We start from the raw sequence: 23446 nt of genomic DNA on the forward strand, positions 1-23446 counted from the left end.
AGGAATGGTCTCTGATCTCTTGTGAGGTGCTCTCTAACCTCATCAGGCATTATAGGAGAAAACTCAAAGCTGTTATTATGCCAAATGGAGGCTTCAAAAAGCATTGAATAAAAGGGTGCCGTTAATTGTGTCCAATGTGTATTATAGAAAAACATTTATGTCATAATGATATTTCCCCCCATTTTAAATTCTGATTCTACAATGAAAGGTTAGATTTATGTGAATTTTTAAAATAAAAGATCAAAATGATTAACAATGCAGATTTATTTTCACAGCCTTCTTTGATATTTACCAAGGTTGCCAATAATTCTGACCACGACTGTAGTGGCCGAGAGAGCTCAACGCACTGCAACTTAAGAAAACACATGCAAATTGAAAAAACACCAGCAAATTAAGAAAACATCTTCATCAGTTTGACAACACACGCGCTGCAAATTCTCACAACACATGCAAATGAAGAAACGCGCTACAAATCCTCACAACACATGCAAATGAAGAAACGCTGCAAATCCTCACAACACATGCAAATGAAGAAACGCTGCAAATCCTCACAACACATGCAAATGAAGAAACGTGCTGCAAATCCTCACAACACATGCAAATGAAGAAACACGCTACAAATCCTCACAACACATGCAAATAAAGAAACGCGCTACAAATTCTCACAACACATGCAAATTAAGAAACGCGCTACAAATCCTTGTATGTTTCAAGGGGACCCAAAAAAGTGACGGACCCGGCTGGGATTTGTTTTGTGCAGTGGCTTTTTTGTAGTTTCTGCTAGTGATTCCTTTTTTTTTTTTATTTTTTTTTTTTATTGAAGATATAACATTCACAGGGGATACAGTCATAGCAATAAATTACATACACAACCAGAATACAAAACAATAAATATATAAAGAATAATAAAAATGAAATATAAACAGAACAAAAACAAATAAATAAAAAGTTAAACATATTTTCTTTTTTTTTAAATAAATAAATCATAAATAAATTAAAATAAAAAACAGCACGTTTCTTCATTTGCATGTGTTGCGAGGATTTGCAGCGTGTGTTGTCAAACTGATGAAGATGTTTTCTTAATTTGCTGGTGTTTTTTCGATTTGCATGTGTTTTCTTAAGTTACAGCGCCTCTCGGCCTCTCGGCCATCGTATATATAGCCTATACATTATATATATATATATATATATATATATATATATATATATATATATATATGGTTCAATCGATTCATACAAAGCTAACAAAAATACGTGACTGTTACGGAACTGCCACGTAATCTGATGACCAAACTTTCGTTGTGGCAACTGTTTATAAAAAACTTAAATATTTGTACATGCATATTTTGCAATAAAAATAATAATTCAAAACGTCTCCACAACTTAACTTTGTGACGTTGTCGTAGTTGCGACGTCACGTCACAGTAACGTCGTGGATCAGATAGTTGTGTGTAAAAAAAAAGAAAAAAAGATAGTTGTGTGTTGGTAATCAGCTGGTACTTTTATTTTTAAATGCATTTTTCAATGGGCGGACGTACAGTAGCTAACCTAATTTATGTCTTCATTTGCCCAAATTTATTTTAAAAGAAGAGAATGAGGAATGAAGACTCATTCATTCTCTTCATTTATTTAAAACGCGTAAAAGTGAAATTCTGTATTTTGTAATGGCAAATTCTATCAAAAGTATCAACATTTACAATATTAACAGATGAAAGCATTAAAGTTCGGTACTGAACAGCATCATAATAACATGTGCTATCAAGCGTGATGGTGAATTTACGAGCATGCTAGGTCCTTTTACGTTGTCCGTTAGTAAGTCATGAATGACCAAAAAGTACCAATAAGTTTGCAACTCGTACGTGGTGTGTTAGCTGGGATAGTAGGCGTAGGCGGTGTCCCAAAACTGCGAATTTGTAACCCATCTATAATGCCGTCTAGGTAGTCGACTCGCTAGAATTTGAGACACAACCGTGCTGAGTACGACTAGACCTCCCACTTAAAACGGTGGGGTGAGGGTGATTCCCAAATAAACCAACACGCAGCTCCACTCTCGTTGCTTTGAGGAGGTGATAAAGTATCCTCGCATTTTTTTAAAGTCGAAAATGGATCGACGATAACAACGGAGGAAAAGAAAAATGGGGTCGATAACATTCTAACCTGAGGGTTTTGACTACTGGCGGAGACAGGTAATGTGAAAGTATACCGAGGGAAGGGGGAATTTATATGGACATTTATAGCGTTATACCGGACGTTTGTTTTACCACAGAGCTAACTTACTGTTCAATCTGCGCGCGACAAACTAACTCGGCGATGTTTAAAACGTTGAATATATAAATGTATGAGTGCTTTTAAAAGAGCACCATATGTTGCGTGCTTGTGAATGAGTTTTAACCCGTCTGAACTGTATTTTGTGTGTGGCTGGCTAGCTGAATGAGCGCAAACAGGCTGTTTTGCTTTAGGCCCCTAAACGCATTTAATCCATCGCACGTCCTTCATATTTTCCATTATGTCTTTTAGTCTGATTTTCTAACCCTGTTCTCCATCGACACTCGGGTTTATGTGGTCTAAATGTATCGATTATGTTGTGTTTAGCTTGAGTGCTGACAGTTGGTTTGTGTGTGAAGTAAAGGGGTAACGTTAAACCGTTAGCCTGTCTGCGCTCTCAAGTCTGAGAAATGCAAACATACTGTATCGGGACATCACAGTGCCATTATCATACAGCAGTCTGCATACTTTTAGACAGATAAAACATTAGCTAAATGTGCTCTTCGTTTCTTGTTGTTGCTGCAAGTCACTTGTGATTTGAAGAACAGAATAGCCAGCTATACTACAGATGAGTGACCACCATATGGATCCGGACTTTCTTTCAGTTTTTAAAACGCCACTTTACGCTAAACGTATGGAGTGATTTTTATTTTTTTTAGATCCTCTGTCCACACACAAAGTATATATAACGTTACCGTTAAGCCAACATGTTTTGACGAAGTATCAAACTAAATGGTATTTATACTTCTAACGCAGACCTTTTCACAAATTAATTTTGGTTTTAAATTATTCAATAATAGATATACTCAACAAAATGAAGATAAAACGTATTGTGACATTTTTTTTGGTTATCCAATGTTATGGAACGTGTTCATGTGATGAACTTCACCTATGGTTACTCTGCTGGGACACTTGTGTGAACCTGAGGGGAAAGGTGTATATTTATTTGCATGCTTTCTTTGTTTACTTGCATTTAGGTATCAAATGGGGAACACAATCTCTGTAGCACGTAATGCAGTTTTGAACGATTGTTATACTCATGTGAGAATAACATGTAGTATGCATGAATAACATAGGATTTAATCGGTTTATCATGACATACTTTGATCCACCTTGGTGCTGCATTTTTTTGCTCCCACACAATAAATTGTTCCCATTCCCTTTGGCTGGTTGACATGAGTTAAATTTATTGTGGTTAAGGGAATAGTCATCATTCAAGCACCCTGTGTTATTGAAAACCTATGTAATTTTCAATCATGTCATAAAGCGGGTGATTAGCAGGACCTGAAGCAGGTGACCAGAAGCACTCAAGTTCCAAAAATGAACCATAAGTTTGTCATGAAAGTGTTTCATACTATTTTCCAAGTGTTCTGAAGTCATACAATAGTTTTGTGTGAATAATAGTTGTGAAGAAAAGTTATTTACTGAACATAATCCCACTGCTGTCCTATTTGAATGTGTACACCGATGTGAATTATAACTTGAGTCATGTGGACTACTTTTATGATGCATTTGAAAGCACCAGGTCACCATTCAATTTCAGTAGAAAGTAGTGTGAATGTTGTGCTAAACATCTAAAGCCATACAGGTTTGGAACAACATGAGGATGAATAAATGATGACAGAATGAATGAACTATTCTATTAGAAGTCTACTGTCAAACCCTAGCAGACAAAATACTTGCAGGCCCTCACTTTTCACAAACTCATTAGTCCAGACTGAGTTAGCTATTACTCTCTGACTGCAGATTTCGGACCCCATTCTTTAGGAAGAGGAAAAAACCATTAAACAAACGATTGTGTTTTTGCCTTGATGATGAATTTGATTAATAATGGTTTTATGGTAGTTGTTGGTTATCTCACCATGTATTTGATGAGTTGGTGAGTTGTCTTGCCTCTTTTCTTTTTCTTTCCTAACCAACACACCCTCAAGGGTCTTTCTGTGACGACATAACCAGAGGATGGCACAAATGTTTAATTTTGTTTATTTTTTTCTGGTGGATGAAATACAAAAATGGAGAAGAAAGCCGCATATTAAATGTCATGTATTTATATTTACAGAGTTAAAGATAGTTTAGTTCTTAACAAAAGTTTATTTCGGTATCTTCATTTTTAAGGCACTATTTGATTAATTTCCAGAGATATAGGGACTTCAGTGTGGCTCCTTAATGTAATTGTACACGAAACTGAAATTGTACTCCATGCAAATGTGGGTCACTTAGTAATGTCTGGAAAAAAAACAAATAATGTTGAAACTAGATATGTATTTTGTTTCCCTCTATCAAAACAATTGCATAGAACATACGACTGAGTGTCAAAATTACTAGGGATGTACAGATAAAAAAAAATTCTCAGCTGATACGATTAGTCATAATGACATCTGTCGATACAGATTATAGTTTGGTTTTCTTAACGTGTTCCTGTGGCTCAGTGGTAGAGCATTGCCTTAGCAGCACAAAAGGTCATGGGTTCAATTCCCAGGGAACACACATACTGGTAAAAAATGTATAGACTGAATGCACTGTAAGTCGCTTTGGATAAGTGTTTGCTAAATGCATAAATTATTATTAAATTAAGGAATAATATATTTTCCAACTGATGCTGTAAACTATGCAGGGAACACTCTAATTTGGTACATTACCATAATATTAGAGTTTATAATTAACAACAGAGCCTAAACTATTATATTCAACTGCTATTTCTTTATAATTATCACACTTAAAACTGAAATGTTTGTATACGACACAATTGCACATAATGTAGATTTAAAAAAAAAAAGAAAAAAAAAAAAGCAACTTTAAAGGGGTCATATGATGCTGCTAAAAAATAACATTATTTGGTGTAATGAAATGTTTATGCAGTTTAAGGTAAAAAAAACATTATTTTCCACATACTATACATTGAAGCGGATAGGAAAATGCAGCTTTTGGCTTCTTGAATATTTTATACAGTTCTCAGTGAGGATACTGCCCTTTAGTTTGTTGTATACAAGTAGCTTTTTTTAACTAACTGATAGAAAGTACAACAGAAACACAATAGTGTCACAGATGCTTGATAAATAAAGGGGTCATATGATGTTGCTAAAAATAACATTATTTTGTGTATTTGGTGTAATGAAATGTGTTTATGCAGTTTAAGGTAAAAAAAACACATTATTTTCCACATACTATACATTTATCGTTTTTCCTCTATGCCCCGCCTTTCTGAAATGTGTCGATTTTTACAAAGCTCATCAGTCTGAAAAAGCGAGGTGTGCTGTGATTGGCCAGCTATCCAGTGCGTTGTGATTGGCCGAATACCTCAAGCGTGAGACGGAAATGTTACGCCCCTCACCATATTGTGATGATGCCCTGTCAGGCCGGAGCGATGATTCAAAAACATGAAAACCCATTATAAACAAGGCATTTGTTGCATGCAGTGGGGACATACACAACTTTTTATGTGTTGCGTTGCATCGCGCCACGTAAACATAAAACCATGTCTGCATTCCTCAGCGACCAGCACGGATCAGCTCTAGGCATGATGAAGCGATATCATCCTCTTTTGGAAGGCCAAACAAAGTAGTTTCGTTTTAACAATGAAGCACACAGCGTCTTTACGACATGGCGGCGGCAACAACAAAACTACAGCAAGAATAAAAGTTGCGCCCACTTTCTTTGCGTGAACATTTGGTCGGCGTTATGCAAATCTTCCCACATAGTGATGTAGATATGTGGGGGCGTGTTAGAACGAGCCATTTTAGGTAGGTGTGGCTGACTCTTAACTTTTATAAAGAATATCTCTTTGGATTTGAGACTTTAGTCTTTGCAACTTTACAGATCTTCTTTATGCACCAAGAGCTTGTAACACTCCAAAGAGAAAGGAAAAATTTGTATCACATCATATGACCCCTTTAAGATTTATTGAAATATGCATGTAAATGGAAGTAAATAAGCTCCCTCTAAGTGTTTTTATAGCTAACCAACCACCCAACCGTGAACACTAGATAACTATAGTTAACGTTCCTGAGGTAAATGAAACATTAATTGACATTTTGATCACAGTGCTGTTATATTGGTGTCTTTCCCCATTTGAGACACTGGCTGAGTGATTACATGAGAAATACATTTCAGTAAGTTGTACGGTGTTATTAAAAATATCTTTTGATTAGGGCTGGGTGATATGGCCAAAAAAGTTTTCATATTTTCATATCAGTCAATATTAGTAATTATCATGATAAATGTCAAATCTTTATTTCTTTCTAGTTTAAGGCAGATTTCATCTCTTAAAAGTTGTAGAAACCAGACCGTTAACCGTAGTTTTAAGCTACACTTGCCAAACAGGTGAACATTTCATAAATCTGAGGTACAATGTTCAAATCATTTATAATATTTTTTTTCCTACATCAAAATATGCATGAGTAAACTTAAGTAAAATTATTTTAAGCTTTTTTAAGTTAAAAAAATATCTTAATATAGAAATTCATTTCTTAGATTCTGCATGTTCTAACAGGTGTTGTTTCAAATCCTGTTTGATGGCACAATGCAGATGTAGGCTAAATGTATGTTCTCTAACAAAAACAGTAGCCTAACATCTGTAAAAATTGTAACAACCTCATATTTATAGGGTAAAATTGAAATATTCTGGCTGAGTTAGGACTCTACTTTTAGTTAAATTAACCATTAGTCATCTATTGTATCACATAATTAGATCATGATAACTAAAGGTAAAACCACACATACTGAAGCACCTCACTGCATGGTAAAATGTAACTATGGTTTCTGTGGTATTTGTATGAAAAACTGTATCCTACATATATTTAGTATAAATACAACTGCACAAATCCTATAGCTTAATAACAACCATTACACCTTTAGTACATTTAATACATCTACATTAATAATATAATAAAATTCCATATGTATATCCAATATTTCTGCAACAATACCATGTCAGTGCTGTTGAGAATGTTAGCGCGGTTTCATCTGGCTTTAAACTAAATCACAGAGACATTTGTGTACTTCACGGAATTCTAGCCCTTCCGGCCTCCGCTCACTCTAGCCCTTCCGGCCTCCGCTCACTCTAGCCCTTCCGGCCTCCGCTCACTCTAGCCCTTCCGGCCTCCGCTCACTCTAGCCCTCTGGCCGCTGCTCACTCTAGGCCGCCTTGTGTTTCGTTGTGAAAGCGAAACGCTTTTTTTTTATTCAAACGCGATTTTTGAGCAGTGTAGAGTAGCGCTTGTTTGTCATTTCTCCGATCACAAATGCAGACATGGTTTTATGTTTATGCGGCGCGATGCGATGCGTAAAAAGGCAGTATAAGTCATTATAATCCATAATTATGTCCCCACTGGATGCAACAAATGCCTCGTTTATAATGGGTTTTAATTTTTTTGAATCGTCGCTCCAGGGCATCACAGTATGGTAACATTTCCGTCACACGCTTGAGGTATTCGGCCAATCACAACGCACTGGATAGCTGGCCAATCACAGCACACCTCGCTTTTCAGACCGATGAGCTTTGTAAAAATCGACGCGTTTTAGAAAGGCGGGGCATAGAGGAGAAACAATGTACAGTATGTGGAAAATAATGTGTTTTTTAAACTTTAAACCGCATAAACACATTTCAATACACCAAATAATGTTCTTTTTATCAACATCATAAGACCCCTTTAAATTATTTACACACATACATTATTTTTAAGTTAATCCATTGATGTGCATTAGAAGATGAATTGAATAGTCACCTCTACTATTGTTGGTTATGTTTTAGTCATCAGAAAATAATTAATGAGGAATTATGAGAGGTTATGCTATTACACATACATTTCTAACATGTAAATTATTGAAGCCAAATACTTACATTTTCCCAAGATGTTTAGCTGTAGTACAGTATTCATAGGCTTAATCATGAAGCATACAGTGGCCCCACTTTTAACTCTCTCTTTATATTACCCTTATTGTAGATGGATGCACAGAGCAAGACAAGAGTAAGAAGTGCAGTGTGGGAGTACTACACTCAACCAACACCAGGAAAGGCAGTTTTTTTTTAGAGCTCTTGTTATTCTTAATTTTGACATTAATTTTCATTTTTATTCCAGACATATATATCGGTTCAAAATATCAGTCATCGGTCTACTTGATCTGTAATAATCGATATCGGCCCTGAAAAATGCATATCGGTCGACCCCTAAACACAACACTGCACAAACATTCAGACACGCATGCATGGACTGCCCAGGGCTGCCATCATTGAGCATGAGCCTCGCACAGTTGACACAGTTCACATGCTCACTCCACAAGTCTGTTTTCTCACACAGTGATATTTACCAGTGACTTCTTTATGTATGGGTTCTTGTTTTTTTTACATTTAGTTAAGCAATATTAGAGGAAGAAGAGTGCTGGTTTACCAAATATTAGATTGTAAATGTGATATTGATTTTATACAGTTCAGAAACAAGAAGTTATTATTAAGTGACTTAGATTTTAGAGACAGTATTGTCTGTTTTTTTCTCTATATCAAAAAACAAAAATAGTTCCAAATAAATCCACAGCAGAAGTGTTGTGCGTCTCGGAGTAACACAGGTGTTTGGTTCCTGAATGAATCCGCGTTTTGAATGAGCGAAGGATTCAATTACTTTACCTATTCATAAAGTCACTGTTCCTGAATGAATCAGTCCTTCTGAACGAATCAAATGATTCCATGACTCATTTAAGACATTGTCTCTTGAAATGCAAAAAATCTGCTTTAAATACAAAAACTTGTGTCTTGGCTACTCCGACAACAATACACAACACATCTGCTTGTGTTTTAAAGCCTCATCAGTTTAAATTCCTTATATACGGTTTTCTGAGTGCTCACACACAAAGAATGAGCACAGAAAGCAGGCTGTCAGACAGCTTGTCGCACGTCACCCTTTGGATAGCACTTTGTGCTTTGTAACTTTGCAGAACTTTTTCAGGCTCAAGCAGCAACACTACACACTAAGGGAAGTTGAAAATGTAAAAAAAGCATAATAGGACCACCTTTAATAATGAGAGTCTGTCTGCTTCACTGCATGCTGTGAACATGGTGTTCAGCTTCCCTGGATTTTTCTGTCCTGTTCCTAGGTGATATAAAAACACGGTACCATGTGAATGGTTGAGGAACATGAAGGCTGCACACAAACTACTGTTCGTCCTGTGTCCCATGCTGGTCTTGGGGTTCATCTACTACTCTTCTGGGAAGCTCCATTTGTACGTATGGGGCCAGAAGCCACGTGAGTATTGCCTCCCATTATAATCTTTCTGTTAATGTGCTTCAGGTTGTGACACCTCCATACGTGGGTGCCTTTTGCTCTGTCAATATGTATGTTTGCCACAGTTTGTTTGTTAGACCCTCTGTAAGTTAAATTATTAATCTTAACAGTCCGCTTGCCTTACAACTGGTTATTTAGGTCAGATCAGTCTCAAAGTGATTATTCTTGTGTGGGTTTAAAGGATTTGCATTATTGTTTTCAAAGAGCTCACGTTTTGTCATCTTTTGCGCAGAGTGGATAATTCGGGTTTAATTTGACCGTAGGGCAAGAATTTAGAAAACTACAAATTGCTTGATTTTCAAATATAATTTTCAAGTACATGTAAATAGTTTGGAAGTGTGGTAGGGATTTGTACGGCTAAATATTTGTGCAGGTATTAGTTTGCAACATTATTACTTTGTGTGGAACCATACACATTTTTATTGAAGGATAATCAACTGAAGTTTAATCTGGCTTCATTTCCTTGTGTTTCTATTTTAGATCGGTTAGGTGGGAGACGTTATAATGGTTGTAAATTACTTATTTATTGGCAGGTGAAAAGGTGTATATTTGCATTTTCATGTCAGAGTGTCCTTCAGGAGATTTGCTTTATTCCACACTGCTTTGACCACACAACATCTTGTTTACAACAGTAGCCCTACTTTACAAAACACATTTCCATTGTTTGGACCAGGCACGGCTCGTCTGAATGGGCAAAATATTCAGCCACTTAAAAACATAGAACTCTATATAAACTGAACCAGTACTAAACTGTTAACTCAAAAATTTTCATCATTATACCAAAAATATTTTCGGAGTTTCTAGACTGTTTTAAGTCATAAAGTGAGATGGATATGTTGAAATTTAGCACATTGCTTCGGTTGACAGGTTGGATGTATATTAATGACTGTACTAAGTGGGGCAGCGCGTCTCGCTGCCCTCCCGAGCTCAACAGCGCCACACATTTTCTCAATATAAATTTGTGGTGAAAAATAGAAATGCAGCGTGCTGTAATTTAGAGTCATATGGGCAGATACGAGACTGCCCCGCTTGCTTTTACATTACGTAAACGTAGTTCCGGACAATATTATATCAATCCGCATCAGCAAGTGTATATGAGTCTGTGTCAGTTAACAAAACGCATCAGACCGTGAAGATGGTGAGTGGTACAGATTAGAGCCTGACCGATATGGGTTTTTTGGGGCCGATACCAATATTAGGGAGTAAAAAAAGGCAGATATCGATATATCAACCAACATTCTTTGTGTATATTATATTATAGTACAGTACCAGTCAAAAGTTTGCGCACTTTCCCATTCCAGGGTCCAAACATTTGACTTGTACTATATATAGAATACAGTATATACATAAACAGAATATATATACATAAACATTTTTTGCAATGATCACTCAAATGTGGTGATCAAACACTTATAATAATGTGACAGATACGTTATGGAGGCAGGGCATTTAACAATTTAACAAACTTTATTATCCAAAATGAGTCTGACATCAGTGCACTGAACAGTAAAGTTTAAGTTTATTCAACTTTAATTCAATTCCATTCAACTTTATTCCTTTGAAGTTTATTTCACTTCGGAACATTCATTCTCGGATTTGCGCTACTGTCTTCACACACAGACGAAACTTACTAGAGAAGTGTGACATAATATACCTCTGTAAATAAATACAATATAAATTCACGTCTCGCGCACTTTAATGCCCTTTGAATGTAAAGTGTACGTTCCCTTGGAACTGGAATCATGGCGGAATTTCATGTGAAGTTCACTTCGCAGGGCACTTATGGTCGAATAAGACAACGCTTGAATGCTGCTGCCTGAACAAGAGACCTCCTTACTGAAGTGAAAGTGTTGACTGGTGGCACTCTCGCGCGAACTCGCCGGCGGATCTCCACCAAATTCGGGAGATCCTTCAGCTCGAGGAGCCCTCTGGAATGCCACCCGTCGTGTGTCGGTAGCCCCCGCCGGGTATCGACGCTGGGGTGGTCTCATTCAAAAGCGGGCCTCTAGACGTGCACTCGATTGACATTCGAGATCGTTCCTCGAGCTGAAGGGATCCCCCGAATTTGGTGTGGATTCGCAGTTGGAGATATGGCCGTTCAAAGTTTCAATGGTTTTCCATAGACTTAAGCTTTAAAGCATTTCATCCAGGTCGCCAGTAGCAAACAATGGAGCCATGTAATTACACCATTTCAAGCATTTTATCTGCGGCAAAACGATATATATCGGTCGGGCTCTAGTACAGATCATCCTGCATGTAATAGTGTCGAGTTTCTGTTACAGAACTCATTTGAGCGAGTCAGTTAGTGAGAAATTAGCGATCAAACAGCTTGGCCCCGACAAACCAGATATAAAAATTGTACTGCAAACAAAGGACAATGGTAGGTCGTTCAGTGGAACATTTTCCAGGTCGTGGTTTGAGAAGAAGCCTTGCTAAACGAAATAAAGTTTTCTGTTTCCCATGCTTGCTTTTCTGTTCTTCTTTAACAGGGGGACAGGGCCATGTGTGGAGTAGCATAGGTGTGTGCGATGTAAACCACTTCTCTGAAAATGCTAAAAAACACGTAATCTAGCAAAGCTCATCTTACCTCTGCAATGAAGCTAGCCATGCTTGGACAAGCTAATATAGCAACACCGTTAGATGAGAGCTATGGTGTTGCTGTGCGAAACCACAATAAGAAAGTGGATAAAAATAGGCACATTCTCTCGAAGTTAATTGACTGTATACGTTTTTGCGGAGCATTTGAGTTCGCTCTAAGAGGGCATGATGAGACCGAAACCTCCGACAATCCCGGTGTTTTCAGAGGTCTTGTGGATCTTGTTGCTTCCCTTGATAATATCATGCAGGAACATCTTGAGCACTCCACAGTTTTTAAGGGTACATCTAAAACCATTCAGAACGATTTACTGGACTGCATGCTTGATGTAATGCAAGGCCACATTTATAGGTGAGCTGAAAAAAAAAGAAGATTTTCTGTCTGTACAGTGTGATGAAACCACAGACATATCAACTCGCTGCCAACTCGTAGTAGTGTTCTGTTATATTGATCCAGCTAACACTGTTCAAGAGGGATTTTTTTTGGTTTTAAAACAATTGATGGTCACACGAATGCCGACTCGATCTCCAAGGTGCTGTTAGAGCAGTTAATTAATTAATAATTCCTTACATTTATATAGCGCTTTTCTGGGCACTCAAAGTGCTTTACATAGAAGGGGGAATCTCCTCAACCACCACCAGTGTGCAGCATCCACCTGGATGATGCAACGGCAGCCATATTGCGCCAGAAAGCCCACCACACACCAGCTTATTGGTGGAGAGGAGACAGAGGGATGAAGCCAATCAGCAGATATGGGGATGGTTAGGAGGCCATGATGGTCAGAGGCCAATGGGCGAATTTGGCCAGGATGCCGGGGTTACACCCCTACTCTTTTTCGAAAGACATCCTGGGATTTTTAATGACCACAGAGAGTCAGGACCTCGGTTTAACGTCTCATCCGAAAGACGGTGCTTTTTGTCAGTATAGTGTCCCCGTCACTACACTGGGGCGTTAGGACCCACACAGACCACAGCGTGAGCACCCTCTGCTGGCCTCACTAACACCTCTTCCAGCAGCAACCTAGTTTTCTCAGGAGGTCCCCCATCCAGATACTGACCAGGCTCAACCCTGCTTGGCTTCAGTAGGCAACCAGTCTTGGGCTGCAGGGTGATATAGCAGTTCCGTGTAGTTTGCTCTCCTGACAGTGAATTTGACAAGGGGAGACTTATTGCACAAACATTTGATGGAGCTAATGTGATGAGAGGAGCATCTGGAGGAGTGCGTAAGAAATTACAGGACGTTTACCCGAATGCACATTTTGTGCATTGCTATGCACACCAATTAAATCTGATAATGGAGCAAGCTGTTTCTGGTATGGCACCTGTCCGATGTTTCTTCTCTGATCTTGGTGGTTTTTCATCTTTTTTTTTTTTTACGTTTTACTTAAAAATGAATGTCACCATGTTTTGTACATTCCACTTGCGGCTGTTTTCAGCTTCTCGTACATAACGTGGTGTAGTCATGAGGTGCTACTTCAAATTTAAAAGAAGCTTCTACAAAAAAATTTGATCTGCAGATATGGCCTTGTTTAGGGATCTGACGGACATCTGACTGCTAAGTAGTGATTGTGTTTTTCAGCAATAGTGTGCACCCTTAATTTACAGAGAAAAGAAGGTCAGGGAAAAATTTGTAGATGGAAAAATCTCCTCTTGCATTATTATGCTGTTACATTATGATTATATATTCAGTGGCATAAAATGGTCTTTAAAATGACAATAATATCGCAATTATTTCTGGGGCAATATATCGCACAACAAAAAGTTGTTATTGTGACAGGCCTAGCGTGGAGTTCCGATCATATGAGTGTGCGGAAAATTTGCATCCGATTTGAGCTTCGGATGCATTAAAATATTTAAACTTCTACGGCTAGACCATATGCGACCGCCTGACCGGATGTGATGTATTCTAATCAAAACTATGAGCGCGAGTTCCGAATTACCAATATTTTTCCACTTTAACGTTATTCTGAAAACACTATTTCTGTAAAATGGCGGTTTATAATACCAGTAATTATGGCAGAAATAATTTTTATAATTATTAAAGGGATCCTATTATGCGCTTTTACAAAGTCTTGATTTTGTTTTGGGGGTGTACTAGAACATGCTCTCATGCTTGGTGTTTCGAAAAACGCATTATTTTTCACATAATTTACATTATTAAAATACCTTTTTCCCCAGCCTTGCACAAACGGCTCGATTAGTTCTGGGTTTTAATGAAGGCCCGCCTTTCGGAAAAAACTAAATGCGTTGTGATTGGTTAGCTGCCCCAGTGCGTAGTGATTGGCGAACAGCTAGATGGTGTTTCAGTACTGCCCCCTTGCCAAAGCAGCAAGTTCCGTCTGCTCCGGTATAGTTAAGGATGGCATCAATATTGCCATATCAATTTGAGCCGGATTCAGACCCTGAGAATATTGAACAAGAGAATCGTGCAGAATCTTTGCATGCACGGATATCGCAAGACATATTAGAGTGGTAACGTTATTGTTTTTTTGTTGGCTAAATCACGTTTTAGATACGATGTCAACAACCACTTAAAAATAAGTGCATTTACTATGTACAACGGTAATATGTATTGTTTATTTTTCCTTAATTCTAACAGAACATGAATTGCAGTGAAACTGTTACACAGTTGAATTTATTTATACCATAGTCTCATAATTGAAGGGTAAGTTCTGCAAATTACATCATTGTCCAGTATTGTACTGTCAGCAATTTATGGAAGGAGAAAAAAACAGCGTTTCTTCGACACGCTGAAAACTTGACGCTACAGCAGCTCTTCTTCTTCATCGTTTTCTCTGATGTACTAACTCTGCAGCAGCACTTCTTCTTCGTCGGCGTCTTGTCTGATGCTCTTAACCAAGCGTTCTAACCACGACCTCGCCCCTCCCCACCCCCCAACCATTCGAATTTCGTAGGCGGGAATTATTTTAATGATATTCTAATCGGACACTTTGTGACATCACAAAACCCCGGAAAACAACGCTGTAGTCCAAACGAGCCGTTTGTTGTAGTTATTGTAAAAGGATTTTTTTTTTAAACGAAATACCTTCCTTTGGAGTGGACTTTGAGATTTGTAACTTTGTAGATCTTTTTTATGCCCAAACACTCTTCACACTGACTAAAATTCAAAAAGTGAAAAAGCATAATAGGATTAGCCCCTAATGTTGATTAGCCCCATAAAACTTGTGTTTTTATTTGGGGAGTCATTTGTTTATGTGTGGATATATTCATACATTCATTATATTCATTAAAAGCTTACATTTTGCCATGATGATAAGCCGAGGGTGAAGCCGCCTTTCCACCATCTCCGACAAACGACAAGCGATAGACCGGAAGTCATTCATTTCCAATGGAGAGTAGTGCTGGAGCTGCGTGGAGTTCCCATCATATACGTGTGTGGGAAATTCGGATCCGATTTGAGCTTTGGATGCGTTAAAATGTTTGTACTGCTAGACCGAATGCGACCGCCCAACCGGATGTGATGTATTCTACTCAAAACTGTGAGCGCGAGGTCCGAATTACCAATATTTTCCCCCTTTAACGTTATTCTGAAAGCACTATTTCTGTAAAATGTCGCTTTAGAATAATTATGACAGAAATAATTCTGTGCGACTGCCACTAGGAGGAGAAATTCAACAATCGTATCCAAATGTCGGAGACGATGGAAAGGCGGCTTGACGGTTGCTTCACGACCAGTTTGAAAGTTCTGTGCGACTGCCGCTAGGGGGAGAAATACGACAATCACATCCAAATGACGGAGACAGTGGAAAAGCAACTTTTACCTTTTATATTTTCTGTAGGCATATTTTATTTTTGTTTTGTTTTGCATATTTTTATTTTGGAAATAAGTAGCACCAAGTTCCATGAACCTTTATAGACATCAAGAGTAAGGGACACATACTGTAGAGACACAGACTTTGTACTTGTCTAATGAAAGGTTGCAGAGATATTAATGTTAAAAGTGAGGTCTTTAATGTTCTTCCATTACAGTGCTGTTGTTGTTGTTATTAGGTGAATCCCAAAACAAGATGCTATTTACATTTTAATTTCACTGCAACCATTTTCAGCCACTAGAGGGAGGGAGAGCATCACAGTACAGGGTCAGATTCACAGTGGGCGCTGGAAAGACTTATTAATGGTTCAATGACCATTTCTCTTTCTAAAAACGATTTTAACAACACTGGTGTATTAATAACATTTTGAAAAACAACACTGAGATGATAAAACCATCATTGTAAGTTTAACTATAGTTCAATGCATGTTAGTTAAATAGTTCTATTGCACATTAGATATTATTGGACATTGCAACAGTGCCTGCCCACTTTTTCAGAAACCTTCATTCCGCAAGTAATTTTCTCATAAGGATTTTTTTAGTTAAAAGCCATTAACCAAACCAACCAGCAATGAGATTAATCAAAACATTACAAACTTTGATTGGAGGAGAAAAAAAAAAAAAAGGTACAAGGTTGTGTACTTGATTTTAATGATGAAAAATAAATACAACCCCGATTAGCTATGTTAATGACAATCAAAATAAAAACAATAGAGAAATATAAAACTATTAATTTAAAGATGTTGATTCTATCTATGTAATTTACATGCATTTCATATTATGCATAAAAATATAAAATATTGTAAAGTAGATTTTTAGTTCCAATCATATGTATATGCAGAATTTTCAAACACTATTTGAGTTTTGGCCGCGTTGAAATATATTTCAGCCAGGCTGAATGTAATGTGTTACAATCAAATCATGAGATTCCAATAAAACATTTTTCTTTGAACTTCTGTAAAATGGGCTGTTTTTAATAATTGTCTGTAATAATTTCTAAAAAAATTGTTAAATATTTACATTGATTAGCCCTATAAAACATAGTTTATTTATTTATTTATTTTTTTGTGGATATATTCACATTCATTATTAATTTTACCAATGAATTTAAGTGGAGAGTAGCTTCACTACCAATTTGAATGTCCCATGCAACTGCCACTAGAGCGCGGAATGAGACAATCTAGAGTAATGGTAATGTAGGAGCTAGTGAAAAGGTGGCTTTACTTTTTTCTCTCTCGCTCTCTCTCTCTCTCTCTCTCACACTCACACACACACACACACACACCAGCAAGAGGATGTTTATCATGTACAACAGTAACACTAAAGTACTTTAGCATGCTGTTGGGAAAGGGGTAAGAACGGTCCTCATGTTCCTGATCTGCAAAGGGGCCCGAAATGTGTAAATAGTATAAATATGATTGATGTTCTACTTGATAAGACAGAAGAACATGTTTTCATTTCTTGTATAAAAGAGTCAACCAAATAACTATTTGGTTGCTGCAATTATTTTGACGTTTTATTGATTAATGATTTCTTATTGGGTCTCAGAAACGCAGCTGAGGAAATTAATTTGGCAGGTTTCTTCATTTATTCCTCTCCCCATGTACAGTCTCTGAGATTATTTAGTGTTCAGCAGGCAAGCTTATTCTCAGTTTGTTCAATTCATGTTTGCCTTCGCTGACTTCGGTATCTTGAACCTCTGTGGAAAAAGTTAGATTAATTATAAACGGCACATTTCGACAGCTGCGCCCAGTTTATTTTGGAAAATTTTGTGAACCTGGGATGGGTTTCTTTGAACCTAACCCCTGTTATGAAAGGCACTTTAGGACACATTGTAAAGACAAATCACAATAAATGGCTCTGAAAAGGTTATGAGAAGGAAACGCAACCCTATTTTGATGATAAATGGCAAGGAATAGGCAAGAACCCAGTGCTCTGGTTTGATTGCTGTAGAGTTACCTAAACACGCAAATACGATGCTTGGAAGTATGATAACATTTGTATATTTAGCAAATGTATTAAAAAAAGATGCCATGACACTGCTTAAAAAGCTAAATAAGCTGATAAATAAGTTGGGCCTTGTTTAGAAAGGTGTTTGCCAGAAGGTCTTACAGTACACATAGTTTGAGTCATACACTCTTAAAAAATGCTGGGTTGTTTCAACCCAATGTTGGGTCAAATATGGACTAACCCAACTGTTGGGTTAAAATTCTTTTTATTTTTTATTTTTTGCAGAGCTACTAGGGTTGGGTACCGAAACCCGGTACCAATATGGCACCGGTACCTATGTAACCAGTATGTACTAGAACCGAATCAGAACGCAGATTTCGATGCCATGCCTGAGCGATCGATTGAAATATTTGTCCTCTGGTTCTCCGAAACAGACATAAGAAGCATCATCACCGGCACCGCACGTGAAAAATAATTTCCCGACTCAGAAAATGCAGGTGAACTCAAGTCGGAAAGCTCTAAGTCGGACAACAATAATAATACAAATCCAACTAATCTTTGTAGTAACGAGAGTGTCCATGTTGTTTTCTCATTCCGACTTAAAAGCACAACTCGGGAAATGAGAGCATTCGAAGAGGTGTATATGCTACTTTAAAAAGAATACATCGATTAGCAATGGATTATAAATATACTTAATTATTATGAAAATACCAGAGATGGCTTGAATAACACACATAAAAACTATATTGTCGCAGTCGAGTGTTATCGTCTTTGTTTTATCATTCAAAACGTTTATATGTTCCGTTTACTCAGTTACAGCGATGCCTTTGTCCATATAAGGGATTTCCTGGAGGGTCATGAGTTTCGCTACTTCTGTGACTGGATATGTGGATTTTCTGTGTGAGGGTGTCCAGTATGAATGAAACTGACATCATGTGTTTATAGTGCTAATGGCCAATCCATCATTTTTGGGGGAATTTTTATCTTTATTTATTTATTTAATTTTTTTAAATAAGTATCGGTTCAGGCACCGTTTAGGCACCGGAACCGTTTTAAAAGTATCGATTTGGCACCGGTATCGAAAAATACCCAAACGATACCCAACCCTAAGAGCTACACTTTTTCTTGTTTGTCTGAAAAATATTGTTACAAATATTGAGGTTTTTGCTTCAAAGTTTATCCTTAAATAATATATTAACTGTTTAATTCATTATCTTGTGATTGTTTTTTTTTTTTTTTCTTCTTCTGCTGTCTGGCCTTCTAATTTCAATCATCTTTGCTTTGAGCTCTATATGCAGTAGTAGCAATATAAACATTGTGTAAAATATGATAATATAAAATAACCTAGGCAAAAAATAAGTTTCAATGGGCTGAAGTTTTAATGTTGCTAAAGTCTAGCATCAGACTTACAGATGATTGGTCCATATTAATGAATCTTGTAAGATGACATGTTGCTTTGGTGTAGTGGAGACATAGTGTTATGTTAAAGACTTACTCTCATGATTTTCAAAGTTGGTCTTAAATCTGTTTTGTCCATTTTGCAAAAGAGTTCTGTGGCATGCAAACTTGAAACTTTCTGAAAGCACTGTATGGTGATGTGTGCTTCTGGTTTGCACATGTTGAAAAAGTTAACCCTCATTATCAGCTGTTTGACTTTTTAAAATATTTTAGCAGGTCTGCTAATTCATAACTCTCTTGTTTCACAGATAAAGATGTGGAGCCCACAGTAAAAGTCAGTAAAGTCACTAGTGTTTCTGTCAAATCCACTGTGACCAAAGGTAGAAACTCTCCACCGCTCCTTCCGTTGTGACAATTATTGGGGACTGGTGAAATAATCAATGGGCTTCCCAGTGGGCACTAACACCCAATCTCTCTGGAGCGTTTTTTTATTTATTTTTTTTATCAAAATTTTACTGCACAGGCAGCCAATGGTATCAACTGGAAATTATGGTGATGGGCATCCTAAACTTTCTTCAACCTCATGTAATTCCTGGAACTAATGCAGCTTTCTAGTTCATACTGTTTGGAATAGGTTGGGCATTGAGGGTTTGGCCTGAGGGTCATTCAGCGTGACCTTAAAGTTTCCAGAATATTGTATCAAGCACAGAACCACCGGGCCTAACTGATGGTCTTGTGTTTCAGAGCCGGTGGTGGAGGGCCCTGTCTCCGTGGGACGAATAGTAGGCTCAGGTACAGCCTCGCTGCAAAGAGTGCACTCTGGTCAACATGAGAACCCCAGCAGGCCTGGTAGTCCTGAGATAATGTCCTCTAATACATTACACACGAAAGACCCTTTCACACCAAACGCAATATGAGAACGAACAAAAAACAAACCAATTAAAGTATTTTCACACTGAAAGTGCGGCAAATATCAAGATAATAATTCAAATTCGTGCCAGAACAACAGGCCAACAGGGTGTTCAATGACAGCAAAGCTCACACTGGCCAGGATAGACGCCTATACCTGCATGGTGGCCCACTATATGCCTGACAAGTTTCTAAATAACGACAGGCACAATAACTGCAGTGTTTTGTTTTATACACACACACAATTATATCACACGAGCAGTGAGAGCAATACCACACAAGTTTTGTCCCGAATAGCATGAGTGCAGATATTTGCAATATTTTCTGTTTTTGCTTAATTATTCCAACAATAATATAACCTATAAAGTCACAGCAGAATTGTGCGTCTCTGAGCAACTCGGTGGTGAATCTGCTTTTTGAACGAATCTGGTGAACCAATGATTCAGTGGCACATTCATAAAGGCCCTGTCCCAAATGGCACTCTTCATGTGCACTTGTGATCTTGCGGACCTATAAAGGCCGTCGCATACGCATGTCCGTTAAGTCCACGAGACCGCAGGGTGTCCCATTGGTCATTTTAGCTTTCAGAAGGGTGCTCGCGAGCGCTCCCTTTGCAGCCACTATGTACCCTTGATGCGCACTTCTGCCGAGCCCGCACTGAGGCGAGCTCTGGGGCAGACTTCACGAAAGTGTGGACTCCGAGGAAGACCGCAAGGGTTTAGGGTGTGTTTTGGGGCAGGGCCAAAGTTTACTTAATTCCTGAATGAATCTGAGAGTGAAGGAATGACTTGATGATTTACTCAAAGATATTTACCACCACCTTCTGGCAGTTTTAGTTTCTTGTAATTATCATTGCATAAAAAAATGGATAGTTAACCAAAAAAAAAAAATCTGTCATCATTTACTCACTCTCATGTCGTTTCAAACCTGTAACACTTACTTTCTTTCGTGGAACATTAAAAAAAAGTATTTTGAAGACTGTTTGTAACCAAGCTGATTTTGTTGACAATTACTTTAATTGTAGGTACAAAAAATACTGAGATGTTTCTCAAATTATCTTCTTTTATGCTCCATAGTTTATGTTAGGCCGTTGTAGCCTAAACATTTATGTAATAAATTTTATGTTGTTAATTTTTTTAGTATCTACTTGATACTTTTCTAATTTAAATCAGTAATGGCTTTAAATGATCTTTTGGGGGTATTTTCACAGCCAATTTTAATTAGCAAAAATTTTAATAATCTTCACATGTAATTAGATTAAAATTTTTAATCGACTGACAGCCGTGTGTGTGTATATTATATATTATATTATAATTAGTAAATTCCAGGTGTAAATAGCTGCATTAGAATCAATTGTTTCTATTCAAAATTTTGAATGTCACACTTGGTGTGAAAAGGTCTAAAGATACTGTACATGGGTCATTTTCTGGAAATGTCCCCCCCCCCATCTTATTTAACAAGGTTACTACTGAACTTGAAAGAAATCACATTTTCAGGCCCAAAGCCCTGGGGCCATAACCACCATAGACAGTGAATTCCATTGATTTACTATGAGTATTCTTGTGCTTTTTACCAAAATAATTTTTTTCCATAACGGCGTTAAATTTGAACTTAATGAGCCCAGTGTAAGTGTAAACAATGAACTGTTGATAAAGTCTCTAAGAGAAACCTATTTAAAAATGTGGTATTTTTTCAAAGAAATGTTTTTATATGACATCACAGATCATTTAAATTTTATTGTTTTTAAAAGAAAATTGTGACCGCATGACAGGGTTTAACAGACAGTTCTATAAAAGCATTTTAGAAAAATTACTTGGTTAACATGATTTTTTTTATTTTAAGTAAATCCATTAAAATATAACAATGATTAGCAGGTATATGCAAATTGCCTGATATTCCTATGAACATTTTTTTTTTATTTTTTTTTTATTGATTATTATTTTTTAATAAGTATAAACAGTCATTGAGACACATCCAATACCAGTAACCACATCTTAGCCTTCATAACTCCTTCATAGCCTTCATAAGAATGAGTGTCTTTAAGCCTAGGGCAGAATGTGCTGTTATAAACCCCATAGTTTTCACCCTTCATTTTTACAAAGACTTGCAGAACATATACTGTAAATCACAGTGAATTGCAGGCTGTCAATGCCACACTACTAAACCAAATTAGACCTAGCAGACCTCAAAGAGACATTGGGCCTCATTCATGAAACTTTAGTAAATAAATGAGTACCTTTCTGATATCTGTCCGCCTGATTGTATCGTTAACCTCAGATTTGATAGTTAAACGTGCAGATACTAGTGGTGCTTATAACTGACTAGTAATCTAACACCAGCTAACATTTTGAAAATACGAACACTTTCATGAATCAGAAAACTTCAGAACAGTTTAACAAATGATTTGCGCGGGGGGAAAAAAATCTGCTTGTGTTTAATGAATGAGGCCTTTTGTTGTTTTTTTTCATTTTTTTCTTCTTTCCCTGCAATTCCACTTTACATCCCTGTAAAGTTGTAAACAAAGACTTTGGGTACCATCTGAAAGGGTTGGCCTCCCAGGTATCTAGGAGTTTGTTTGCTGGTGACGAGTTACTGAGATTACACTTCTCTACTACTGCAGAGCCCCTCAGCAAGACAGTTAAGACATACTTGGAGGGTCTGTTGTAGCGAATGGCCCAACTGCAAGTTGCTGTGAATAATAGCATCTGCTAAATTTTCCTTTTGGTTTCAGCAGTGGTCACTTTCTAACCAGTTCCTCCTCCTCCTCTCCATTCTGCAGCATCTGTCTGGAGACTTGAGCATCAGTGGAGTTCTCAAATTCTCCCTTTCCATGCCTTTGTGTCATATGATATGCAGTGCTGTCCTCACTGATGCTAATGAGAATGTAGCAGCTGAATTAATGTCATATGTTTTGATTCACATTTACCTGTTCATCAATCTTTTTACGGAGCCATTTCAGTCTGCCTGGTAAATTGTTGGTCTTTTGTTAAATGTCTGTTAGTTTCTAGCTGCACTGCTCTGGCTATCACCGCAAGCAAGCATGCAAAAAAACAAAAAACAAACCTATTACTGTTGAAGAAAGTAAGAACTTAAGTATGTATAGCAGTCTGTTTTGGTTTAGTACTTTTTTCCACCACTCACACTTTTGTTCTCTCTCTCTCTCTCTCTCTCTCTCTCTCTCTCTCTCTCTCTCTCTCTCTCTTTTTTTTTTTATTCTCTTTTT

At 37.4% G+C, this 23446-nt stretch overlaps 1 protein-coding gene across 10 annotated transcripts in view; it reads left to right on the top strand.

The window, feature by feature from the left end:
• Positions 1 to 1924: 1924 nt before the first annotated feature.
• Positions 1925 to 23446, top strand: part of st3gal3b (ST3 beta-galactoside alpha-2,3-sialyltransferase 3b) — a 65612-nt gene continuing 44090 nt past the window's right edge. For 2 of the 10 annotated variants that reach the window (XR_001604798.1, XM_016233438.1), the window contains exons 1-4: positions 1928 to 2186; positions 9352 to 9500; positions 19623 to 19694; positions 20059 to 20163. Coding sequence is in view for 9 of the 10 variants with exons in the window: in XM_016233438.1 (XP_016088924.1) it covers positions 9392 to 9500; positions 19623 to 19694; positions 20059 to 20163 (286 nt within the window). In the remaining variant the exon portion in view is untranslated. Of the gene's footprint in view, positions 2187 to 9351; positions 9501 to 19622; positions 19695 to 20058; positions 20164 to 23446 lie in introns of all 10 variants that reach the window. The other 8 variants (XM_016233440.1, XM_016233441.1, XM_016233433.1 and 5 more) reach the window with 8 other exon arrangements.

Source organism: Sinocyclocheilus grahami, unplaced genomic scaffold (genome assembly GCF_001515645.1).
Source record: "Sinocyclocheilus grahami isolate Dianchi unplaced genomic scaffold, SAMN03320097.WGS_v1.1 scaffold430.1, whole genome shotgun sequence".
In the NCBI taxonomy this organism is placed as follows: Eukaryota; Metazoa; Chordata; class Actinopteri; order Cypriniformes; family Cyprinidae; genus Sinocyclocheilus; species Sinocyclocheilus grahami.